Source organism: Agrilus planipennis, unplaced genomic scaffold, assembly GCF_000699045.2.
Source record: "Agrilus planipennis isolate EAB-ADULT unplaced genomic scaffold, Apla_2.0 scaffold140, whole genome shotgun sequence".
NCBI classification, from domain to species: domain Eukaryota; kingdom Metazoa; phylum Arthropoda; class Insecta; order Coleoptera; family Buprestidae; genus Agrilus; species Agrilus planipennis.
In genome coordinates, this window is record NW_020438943.1 from 138530 (window position 1) to 150772 (window position 12243).

General features: G+C 38.2%; 2 protein-coding genes across 5 annotated transcripts in view; both read right to left on the reverse strand.

Annotated features, from left to right (window-relative positions):
* The window catches only part of LOC108739236, a 119196-nt gene that overhangs the window by 25359 nt on the left and 81594 nt on the right, over nt 1-12243 (reverse strand). The gene's annotated exons all lie outside the window — the stretch shown is intronic.
* On the reverse strand, nt 452-1339 carry LOC108739237. Its single transcript, XM_018473054.1, has 2 exons — nt 872-1339; nt 452-804 (listed from the first exon to the last, which is right to left on the reverse strand). The coding sequence occupies exons 1-2, from the start codon at nt 1034-1036 to the stop codon at nt 535-537; spliced, it is 435 nt and encodes a 144-aa protein (XP_018328556.1). The 5' UTR covers nt 1037-1339; the 3' UTR covers nt 452-534.

A 12243-nucleotide genomic window follows, 5' to 3' on the forward strand; every position in this document is an offset into this window, starting at 1 on the left:
TTTCGCCAACTTTGGTCCAGTACTGGGCAGCCAAGTAAAGGTTGTCCATACTGAACCAGTGTTCGGTCAATCTTCCAGTTCCAGGGTTTGGTACATTAACGTTTCGCCAAATTTGGTCCAGTACCAGGCAGTCAAGTAAACATTTGTCAATACTGGACCAATGTTCGAGCAATTTTCAAGTGCTAAGGTTCGGTACATTAACGTTCCGCCAACTTTGGTCCAGTATTGGCCAGCCAAGTAAAAGGTTTGTCAATACTGAACCAGTGTTCGATCAATCTTCAAGTACGAAGGCTTGGTACATTAACATTTCGTCAACTTTGGTCCAGTATTGACCAGCCAAGTAAAGGTTTGTCAGTACTGGACCAATGTTTGAGCAATCTTCAAGTACTAAGGTTTTACTTTTTACTTTTTTCATGCGGCGTCAAAAAGTATTAAAATAGCAACTTTTATCAACAACTTTACTAAAACAATACGCAGTGTAGATAACAGATTAAAGGACAATATTTTTTGTTTTTAAGTTTTACAATTATTTTTTCATTCGTTTTTATGAAAATTAAATGAACACGCTTCCAGTTTATGCTGGGCTTTCTCCTGATCGGATATGGTATCGGAAGGCATTACTTTAACAGGTTCGGGAAAAACGGGAGCCAATCTAGACTTTTTCAAAGGCTTTTTCAAATTCTTGTATACACTCGATTCAGCCCTAACAGGATACTCGTCAACTGTTGTTGTGCTTTCTGGATCTAGAATCGTTTCTTTTTCCGCAGTTCGGTTTAGTTCAATTTTTACTTTTTCTTTTGACTCCTTAAAATAAAACAAAGCTGTTTAGGTATGAAATGTAAAAGTTGAACAAAACCGACCACTAACGTACCTGAAGATCGGCATTTCCTTCGACAACTTGCTTATTTTCAAGATTCAATTTAACCTCAGATTTAATCGAACAAAATTGCCGCAAAAATTTCGAAGATGTACTCTTTCCCAAACGAGATGATGTTGTAAAAACACTTATGATTTTGGTAGTCGTATTCGTCGCCATTGTAAAACAAATTTAACCAAATGTACAATGAAAATGGTTTAAAGATTTTAATTTTAATTGACTTGTCAAATTTCCAAAAAAATAATCGCTTGACATTGATGACAACCCTTTCGATACGGGTACAGAAATGTCACAAAGTGAGAGAAGAAAGAAACTAATGAATTTTAATGTGAATATTAAAACTGAAGATATCAAAGGGTCTTCACGAAAACCACCTAAACCTACAATAACGTGACGCGTGATTTATCGTAGACGTACGCCTGTAGCAATAAATAAAGTTATCAAACAATCAACTGATAACAGAATCGCCATACGTCACGCCCTGCCATCAAGGCAGTTGAATGCAACAACACAAATAGTAGGCGCTGATTCGGTCATTAATTTAACAGTTGTCTGTCCCGCGATGCGTCGCCATTTGGAGGTCACTCACTCGATTCTGCACTTCAAATGTGAACGTATCGTTTCGATTGTTTGATCGAATCAGAAAAGTAAAAGTTTTTATCGAAAGTAATAAAAAATTGATAAGTGAAATTTGGATAAAATAATCTAAACAATTTAGCGTTTTTTAAGTAGGTAAACGACTGATTAATTAAACGGTTTGTTACGCACATATGCTAAAAATAAATAAGCCACTACTTTTGATAGAATCATCTATTCGTATTTTAAAAGATGCCAAGATCTAGAAGTCTATTTTTACAGGACTCCATGAACGTTTAGGTGCATCATCATCATCACCATAAGGTCATCAGTCCTAAAACTGGTTCGACATGCATCTTCAACTTTTTCCTATCCTGAACTAATCGTCGCATTTCCCCAAAACTAGAACAACCCACATCATTAACTATTTGTGGACAGTAATCTAATCTAGGTCTACCTGTACTCCTTTTAACTTTTGTTTTTACTTCTAACACGTCTTTGACCAGCTCTTCATGCCTGAGGTATCCTACCAACTTCCATGGTGCCCCTGTTCTCCTATTCTTTCTAATACCTCCTCCATTCTAACCTTCAATATCTACCATAACAGAATGAGAAAATAAATTTCTTCAGAAAAAACATCAAACTCATTTTCAGGTCAAACTATGATCGAATACGACATTGAGAAGTGGAGGTGAACGTTGCTGAAATTGACATGCATTTAGGGTTCTTACTAGAGAAAGGGATTGCGAGTCGGAGAAGGAAAAACTGATGCTGCCTTGATTCGTGTCTAAAGGAGTCTACATTCAGTATCAAAGATAGAAAGATGTCTGAAGAAGTACGCCACTCGTGCGAGCGAAACGTTAAAAAGCAGCTCTAATCGACAACCGCCTTTAGACTTGAAACAGGACAGCTTCAGTTTACCTACTAGCCGCAGAATTTTCTGCTAATTTGTCGGAGAACAAAATCCGAGAGAAGTCGCCGATTTTCGATATTAAGGAATTCCATGGATAGGAATGTGGCGCTAAGAAAGTCAATAACAACAACAACACTTCCTGAAACAAAAAGGGCTTGTTACAGACGTATTAGAAGCAGGAAGAGGAGTAACAAGCTACAGATGAAGACCAAATATTAGTTTGAAAGACATTTTAGTTTTCGGGAAATGCGAAGACTGACTCATAATATGAAGACGTGGAGGTGCGTCTCCAACAGGTCTACTAGCTAGGTCTCCGGACATTGTGAGGGTGCTGATGATGATGATGCCTGTATTTAGTATTTTGTAGAAATGGAAACTAAACGATTACAGATTAAGAGAACTGCCAATGTTTCGGCTTCTTGCGTAAAAAAGAAATTAATGGGTTACAAACACCCACGACCCACTCACTAAAACCCATTCCAATATGGTATTCTTGACGGAAGAAGTGGGATGATACTCAAAGGCCTACGCACAATAAACAATAAGATGCAGTCAAAGCGAACGTGTAATCGATAGAAATTTATTTCTACCGATAAAAAAACATCCTACATGCTCGCGTAGCTTCTAAATCCCGCGACTCATTCGCTATATTCGTCCGCGGCCGAAGATAAAGCGTGAAAATGGTCTATTAACGCAGGTGCTTGAACTTGACACAGTGACCTCGAAAATCCCAACGTGGCACGGCTCCCATTTTACATTTATGCATCGTATCAGAGCTGACAGCGACGATATAATTGTACGTATCGGACACATTTTCCACTCGTACAGTAAAGAAAATGTTTAACAGAAATTAAAATATACTCTTTTAAAATGAAAAACCCATTCAATTTTGCTAATTTATTTTGCAGGGTAATAGAACACCTTCTCAGGTATGAAGGACTAGCTATAGGCATATTAGCAGTAGAGATTGCCTCCTGTCTTTCGATTTTTACCAATAATTTGGGCATGAGACGGGTCTCCGCAAAATTCGTACCAAAGTTGCTCAATTTCGACCAAACGCAGCATCGCATTAATATTGTTAAGGAGCTGCTGGACTCTGTCCGCGACGACTCAAATTTTCTCGAGGGTCATAACTGATGACGAATCATGGGTTCATGATTGAAACGTGGAAACCAAAGCTCAATCATCCCAATGGAAGCTGCCGCACGAGTCAAGACCGAAAAAAGCGCGCCAAGTTAGGTCGAATATGAAGGTTTTGTTTACAGTTTTCTTCGATTGCAGGGGCGTGGTGCAACATGAGTTCTTGATACAGGGTAGAACGGTCAATAAGGAATATTACCTGCAAGTTATATGCAATTTGCACGAAGCAATGCACCAGGAACGCCCGGATTTGTGGAAGAACAAAAATTGCCTTTTGCACCATGCTACACATCGTTGCTTGTGCCCGAATTTTTGACCAAAAACAACACACTAATAATGCCGCAGCCACCGTTTTCCTCATATCTGGCCCCCTGTGACTTTTTCTTGTTCCCGAAACTGAAGAGGCTCATGAAAAGACGACGCTACGCTACGAGTGAGGAGATAAAGACGCCATCAAAGGAGGAGCTGAACAAGATCACAAAAAATGATTTTTTGATGTGCTTCGAGGATTGGAAAAAACCTTGACACAAGTGGGGATTACTTTGAAGGGGGCAAAATAGATATGCATGAATAAATAAATAATTTTTGAAAAAACACAAAATTCGCGATACTTTTTGAATAGATCTCGTATACGTCTAAAAACACGATAAGTGGTCACATTAATGATGTGCCCTTGCGTGTACCATACCCACGAAGCGCTGCTGCTTTTAAACATTCGTTTACAGCAGGTAAAAGTTGGTCTGTTTTCTGTCGGAGCTGCCTGCGACGCGCTGATGAGATCCAAAAAGATCGAAATCGCGATCCGCGTCNGTTTATTATATGAAAACTGTCTTTCATTTCCACAAAAAAAAAACGAAATGACTTTCCGAACAACCCTATAGTTAAACAAAGGGAATATATTCTTAGACAGCGACTCAAAATAATGACAAACAGATATTCTAATGGCCTTGGTGATAAAACTCCACCCATTCCTAGATTTCTACATCTTAAGAACCTTAATAGGCATTGCTTACGGTTTATCTGGAGTTCCAGTTCTATCCCTGATTATATAGGGAGGCACCGTACTGTACGACATGAGAGGAACCCTTTCGCGCATGTGAAAGTTTATGTCATGAGATTCTTAGCTATAGCATCAGACACTTGCCGAGGTCCCATGAAAATTTTGACAGTATCGCAGGAAGTTAATCACTCTAATTGAATGTTTTTATTTTATAATCAATACGCTAAATGAAAATAACATTGCACAATCGGATTCATTCAAGGATACGTAACAAAGGCTCGGTTTTCTTTCAATTAAACAAAAATACTGTTACGTTTGTCCTAAATTTACTGCCACAACAGTACCTACCATGCATAATACGCAATTGTAAGTAGGCTTTGTCTTCATTAAGCTCTAACCAATACCGGGAGATCCAGTCAAAAAGAACTGTACACCTTTAACATCTTTCAAGTTTATTGCTTTTCGGGGCACCGACAGCGTTTTCGTTTTGGGGTCATACTAAATGACATTTAAAGAGTCGCCAGAAAACAAAATGCGAAAGGGGCTCTTTGCCGAGCCAAGATAAAATCTGATCGTGAGATGAAAGAAATAGTAAAATCTACAACGATTTATCTCACTTAGTTAGAAGGCAAAAAGTGGCATCCGATTTAACTGGGTTTCGTCAAATACATATTTCTTCCGAATGGGAGAAAGTGATGGTACCCTTGAGAGGTTACGACCTTTATTCGGTAAAAGTGTATGCTCAAAACTCTAAAGAAAAAAACACCAAAAGGCATCTAGATGTAGCCAGCGGTGACGCGGCGTGCTTAGTTGATTAAGACTAGACTTCCAGAGAAAAAATAATGAACTCTATATTAAGAATGTACAATTTCAACGGGCCCACGTCCTCAATTGGTTTGTTCGCAGAATCTCAATAATGCATTTTTTTATATTGCTTCCAATAAGCAATCAATTCAATCGCTTTTTCATTGAAAGTCAACAGCATACAAAAATAAAACAAAAAAACGAGATGTGTGCTGGGAAACATAGAAGAAAAACTTCAACGGACAAGTGGAAAAACGAATGGCAACGGACAATTGGAAGAACTAAAGGCAACGGACAAGTTTTACGGGCAGATTGTTAAAGTACTTGTCCAATTTGAAAACCTGCCCGTAAAACTTCAAGTAAAAATTTTGTTGCGATTCGTTTTTCCACTTGTCCGTTGAAGTTTCACTTTTATTCAGTGTCCCAGCACAGGTTTACTGCAAATTGTGATTTGGTTTTTACACAGACCGCAAACAGATGCTACGTGGAGAGCAGAGGTAAGAAAACAACAGCTGAGCACAGCACACGCCGCTGAGACTCTAGCGGACTCCCTGCTTTCGTAATACCCCATCGTATATATAGCCATTCGCTTCAAAATTGTATTTTGAGCATAACTCTGTTTTAGTGTTAAATTCCTTTGCTGTAACATTTGTTGGGTGTTGGTAATTTCAACTGCAATTGTTTTGGCATTCGTCTATTAAGTTCTTTAATTTAGTGTTCGGTGCTAAACCGCAATGAAATATTACATAAAGTGTATAGAAATAGATCTTGAATTGTTGTCTGTACTATACATACACTTTTTCTGTTCAAGTTGAGTCTGCACGTCTGTATCTACACACACAACTCACGGCTCTTCGATTACACATTACATTTACGCTCGCGTACGCCTACTTCTCAACAAGCCACGTATTTCTTTAACGATGTGCTTTGCTTTCATTCGACATTCTCGGTAAGAATTACTTAACTCATTTAAATCCCGTTCGCAAACCAACTGCCCATGTTACTACATCAGCTAACCGATCACAATCGTGGTCATTCTTTACCAACAATTTACAGTTTTATTTAATCGTTCATGCTATACTCTGTATGGTAGATTATCGAGGCAATTTATAAGAAAATACAGTATATTATTTTTTTTTATTTCCATGTCAGGTACTAGGAAACAGCCACTTTCGTTTCTTAATGAATTCTCAAATTCTCATCGTCATAGGGTCGTCAGTCCAAAGAGTGATGTTCGGGGTTGAATGCCCAGAACCTTTACTACAGTAAAAGTTACCTGTATTCGCGGCTAAAAATTTCATTATTCGCGGATGCAATCGGTAAATAGAAAAGGATTCAGTGTCATTTCTTAAGGGGATTGACCGCAATAGACCCCTCGTGTCTAGTGTAAATTTTTCCGAAAACATGAGTTTCTATTCTAAATATTGTGATTTAACGCTGTGAGATAAATATGTGATTTTTCGTATGGTAACGAACAAAGGATCACACTAACTCGGTACGTTTTTGGTTTTCAGTAATATGGGCATTAAAAGCTTTTACAAGTGCTTAAAGTTGATGCTTCTTGTAGGACACGTATTTTCAATAGAAATTAAAAAAATAAAGAATGGCCTCCGACAGGCCTTAGAACAAAGCTTTATCTATCTTGCTACAAAATTTCAAACCTCTGTTCCAAACATTAAACTCATCATATCTAGAACCGATAAGCATGTTTTTACTCTACGGCGGTATACCCCGAGAATAAAGATCTAACTGAGCGTCCCTCTTTTCGTTTTCCCTAATCATTCTTTTCTGTGGTTTGTTTGGATTAATTAGATAAACGTTGGGGTAGTAATATTCCACAGACAGATGATAATCTTCCACATCCCTTCTGTCTAATTTCGTCCGTCTTCCCAATCATAACCCAGCAATTTTGACGATTCCTAAAAGACCTCCGGCCTACCTTACGTCCTTATATTAGACTGTAGGTCCTACAGAGACTGCGCGCCCATCAGAATTAGTACCTGATAGGATTAAAACTTGCAAATTTTTTTGCCAACTAAATAAATATTGTTTTTTAACTTGTGCAATAATCACAACAGTTGGAGTGGTGCAAAAACGTTAACCTTATTCTACGTAAACATTGATTTACAATTAGTGACGCTGAATCAAACATTCACTATTAGAAATCAAACAAATAGAGTCCTTGACCCAAAACATTAACATCATTACATATTCAGTAATAAAAGGACGGTGGTGATGATAATAAAGAGATTGAGAGCTCGCGACGGCGACCGTACGTATTATTATTATTATGGCGATATCGGGACGGTCGACGACCCCCAAAACGCAGTCAAGTCAAACAAGCCAAGCAACCTACTACCTCCACAACAGCAGACAGACTGCCTCATATTGATTCCCTTTCTCATTTAAACTACATACATAATATAATCGCTGCTTCTGCCTTTTCGTTCCTCCAATGTATCCTCCGGTTCGTTCACCACCAGTTGAGGGATCCTTCGCCTTTCTCGTGGTTGTGGCGTTCGTTCACTTGCGCCACGACATTCGTTTGCTTTTCGTTACGCGACGACGCAAGTCAGGCCTCTCTGCCGCCGCTGCGATCGAACAAAACGCTCGACCTTTGTTATAGGAATTACGTACGCAAAGGACTACAGCAGGACGTCGCGCCGGCGAACGGAATCCTACGGCAATCAGCTGACAGAGACGTACGAAGTGAAACGAAAAACAATTTCGTACAACCGTGACATTTGGGTCAACCCATCCCAACGGGACATCTTTTTTTTGTCTATTATCGTATTTAAATTTGATTACATATTGTACCATGTATCGCTTTATATTAAACTCCATGGAATTTCTATTCTCGATTCCAGATAATGATTTATTCACATGTTTTATTTTTATATTTGTTTGAATAACAACTGAAGGACGTTCACGTAAATATTTATATCTGAGAGCTACATCCGCTGCCAGTGTTTGTAGTATATTTTGACTGTAAAATTATTTTATACGTGTGCCAGTCGGTATGAATAGTTATGCCATCGTAAGATTGGATTTCGCACAATACGAAATCAACTCTAACCAGTCATCCTGAAGGATACTGAAGAAAATGCCGGATCCGCCGGATACTGGACAATCAGTTCATCTCTAATTTCAAACGCTTCTAATTTTTATAATTTTTTAATTCGAATATCCGTAATAACTAATCGATAGAGAGCTTTTTCAATCTTGATGACTCTATCTCCTTAAATTTTAAAACTTTTAGCTTTTCTCCAATTTTTATTATTTTTAACTTTACATCCCTGACACGCCAACATTTTTGTTTTACTTTTACTTCAATGAAAATTTAATTCTACTCGAATAAGTCACGCGAAAAGAATCATAAAAGTCAAATGCAAACAAAAAGTAACGTTATCCATCATTTGTGTTCGTTATTCTCGCTCAGAAGGGCTGTTAAAAACGAAACACAAAATCACGAACCGGAAATAAACACGGGAACACCTTTTAATACCAAAATTGAATTTGTCATTTACAAATGACGTCAATATTTATCGAATAACTGTTTTATTTATACACGCGTGGGTTGTTAAAAACATTTTAATTCTGCTCGCACAATAATTGCATTATTAACCATAAATCTAAATTAACACGAACATTTTCATTAATTATAGGATTAGTTTAAAAGAGATACGGTATCGTGCTGCATAACAACGTACCAGATTCAGTGGCATGTCAGAATTAACCCGCAACGGAAACGAACAATTAATTGATTATTTATAATTGAAATTAATGTCAGAAAGTTTATTAATTAACAGCAATTGAACTCAGTTTCCTCTTAACACAGATTTCTGACGGGTAAAACTTAATTCTCACCATCATCTAGAATCTAGACGACGATATTTGAACATTACTGATTGAGATTTTACTTCATCATCTAAGAATTCCTTCATCATCATAAGGTCGTCAGTCCTAAGACTGGTTGGACACGCACCTCCACTCTTTCCAATCCTGAGCTAATCTTCGCATATCCCTAAACTCCCGTTTCTGCCTCTAATATGTCTCTGACTAGACCCTCATGTCTGAGAAGGTGTCCTACCAATCTATCTTGCCTATTTCTTATTGACTTTGATAGAGTCCTCTGTTCTCTTACTCTTTCTAATACCTCTTCTTCATTTCCAACCTTCTCTATACACGGTATCCTCATCATTCGCCTATAACACCACATTTCGAACGCTTCTAACCTTTTCTTATCCGCCGCTCCCACTGTCCTTGTTTCGCACTCGTACAGCGCCACTCTCCAAACTTACACCTTTAAAAATCTTTTTCGAATTTCTTAATTAATCGTTCGCGAGCATAGAAGTGACTTCTTTTTATTGAAGGCGACTCGACCCTGCGCTATCCTCTGCTTTATATCCCTATTACTCCTTCTATCCTGACTTATCTGACTTCTTAGATACCGAAAATCAGCCACTTCTTCTGATTTTTCGTCTCCTACCTTTATATTCGCTCTTTCCCTACTCTTTCTTCCCTTGCATACCAGTATTTTAGTTTTACTTTTATTTATTTTCATACAGTACTGTTTTGTCGATACCGCTTCTATTTAATTTAAAGCTATCTTTAACTCCTCATTGCTAGATGCTAATACTGCTATATCATCTGCAAATCTAAGCATACTAATCTTTTGCCCTTGCACATCTATCCCTACAGTTATACTGTCTTTAATGATATTGATGGCGTCTTCGATGTATAGATTAAAAAGTAGCGGTGACAGTATGCATTCCTGGCTGACTCCCTTCCTAATATCTACTTCTCTACGTTGCAGATCTAGCTCTATAACTGCCTGTTGCTCTTTATACATACTAAGTATCACCCTTCTATCTCTGTAACTCATTCTTACATTTTTAAGTATATTTAACATCTTCTCCCATTTAACATTGTCAAAAGCTTATTCTAAATCTACAAATTCTATGTACGCGCTCTTTCCTGTTTCTATCGTTTTCTCTATTGTTACCCGTAAAGCTAGAATTACCTCCCGCGTTCCTCTTTCTTCTAAACCCAAATTGATCTTTCCTTAATAGTTCTTCCGCCCTTTTTTCCATCCTCTTCTGTACAATTCTAGTAAGAATTCCTTATAACATGAAAAATCCCCTTTCAGTTTTTCTGTTCGATCCTTCTATGAATCTTCCTATTATGAGTAAATCTTCGCAGTTCCAAACACAACTCAATAATTATTTTATTTTTGACCTGACAACGTCTTATAATTCGATAGAGCCGGCTGCACGCACGAAAAAACATGACTCATGCGGCGTTACCTCGCTCTGAGGCGTTCCATTTAAGGCTTGAAGTGCAAGCGAGAGCGCGGAACGAGCGACAAAAAGGCACAATCGGTCTCCGCGTTCGTTCGGCAGCGTTCGACATCTGTCTCTCTCCTACTTGAGTGAGCGATGCGTCCGCGTGGACAGCTGCTATACAATAATACATTTCCATTTACCTCCTTCTCTATACCCATACAAAATATCTATCAAACAAATAAAATTAAATTTTCTTTTGAAAAATGAAACCATTTAATCAGTATTTTCTTATGACGTTGTCACGTTCAACTATCGTCAGTAAACCGACTTTACAGACAAACGATTTTTTTATTAGTAGTTTATAGAGTATTAAAAATGAAAATGGATCTTTAGGATTCGCAAATAGAATCGTATAAAATTTTCGAATTACCCCACATTTGAAGTTACACCACTGTCCGGTTTAGGAGATTTAGGTCAGCATTGATTAGACCCGCGCGTTGACCAGTCAACGGGTTCATCCATTAATTTCCAATTTACGTTGTACAGTAGGTATCAAGTGCAATCCCCGGTTTGCTTGGTTATGTATGTAGCGAGCAGCAAGCATTGAATCAGGTTAGCAACGGGTCCGCACGTATTTTGCTTCGGTGATATTATGTTATTACCGTCTGCAGTTACTAACAATGTATGTAACTTAACTGCATAATCAAACTAATAAACAAACATGCCCGGGGAACAAGTTTAAGGTGAAGGACGTCGTTAAAATTTTAACTAACTACTACTGCATACTACTACAAAATTACGAAGAAGTTAAATGTTAAATACGTAGAAAAAGCCACGTAAAATTGTTTAGAAATGAAGAAAATCAGTACACAAAAACCTCTAAACTATGATCATCCATGATTGCATTCAAACCAATCCAACAACGGACCTAAATCTGGACTAATAGTATGAAACCAAACATTGGCTTGTCGATAATGGATCAATGTTCGGCCAATCTTCTAGTTCCAGGGTTAGGTACATTAAAGTTTCGCCAACTTTGGTCCAGTATTGACCAGCCAAGTAAAAGGTTTGTCAATACTGGACCAGTGTTCGGTCAATCTTCCAGTTCCAGGGTTTGGTATATTAACGTTTCGCCAACTTTGGTCCAGTACTGGACAGCCAAGTAAAGGTTGTCCATACTGAACCAGTGTTCGGTCAATCTTCCAGTTCCAGGGTTTGGTACATTAACGTTTCGCCAAATTTGGTCCAGTACCAGGCAGTCAAGTAAACATTTCTCAATACTGGACCAATGTTCGAGCAATTTTCAAGTGCTAAGTTTCGGTACATTAACGTTCCGCCAACTTTGGTCCAGTATTGGCCAGCCAAGTAAAAGGTTTGTCAATACTGAACCAGTGTTCGGTCAATCTTCCAGTTCCAGGGTTTGGTACATTAACGTTTCGCCAAATTTGGTCCAGTACCAGGCAGTCAAGTAAACATTTCTCAATACTGGACCAATGTTCGAGCAATTTTCAAGTGCTAAGGTTCGGTACATTAACGTTCCGCCAACTTTGGTCCAGTATTGGCCAGCCAAGTAAAAGGTTTGTCAATACTGAACCAGTGTTCGGTCAATCTTCCAGTTCCAGGGTTTGGTACATTAACGTTTCGCCAA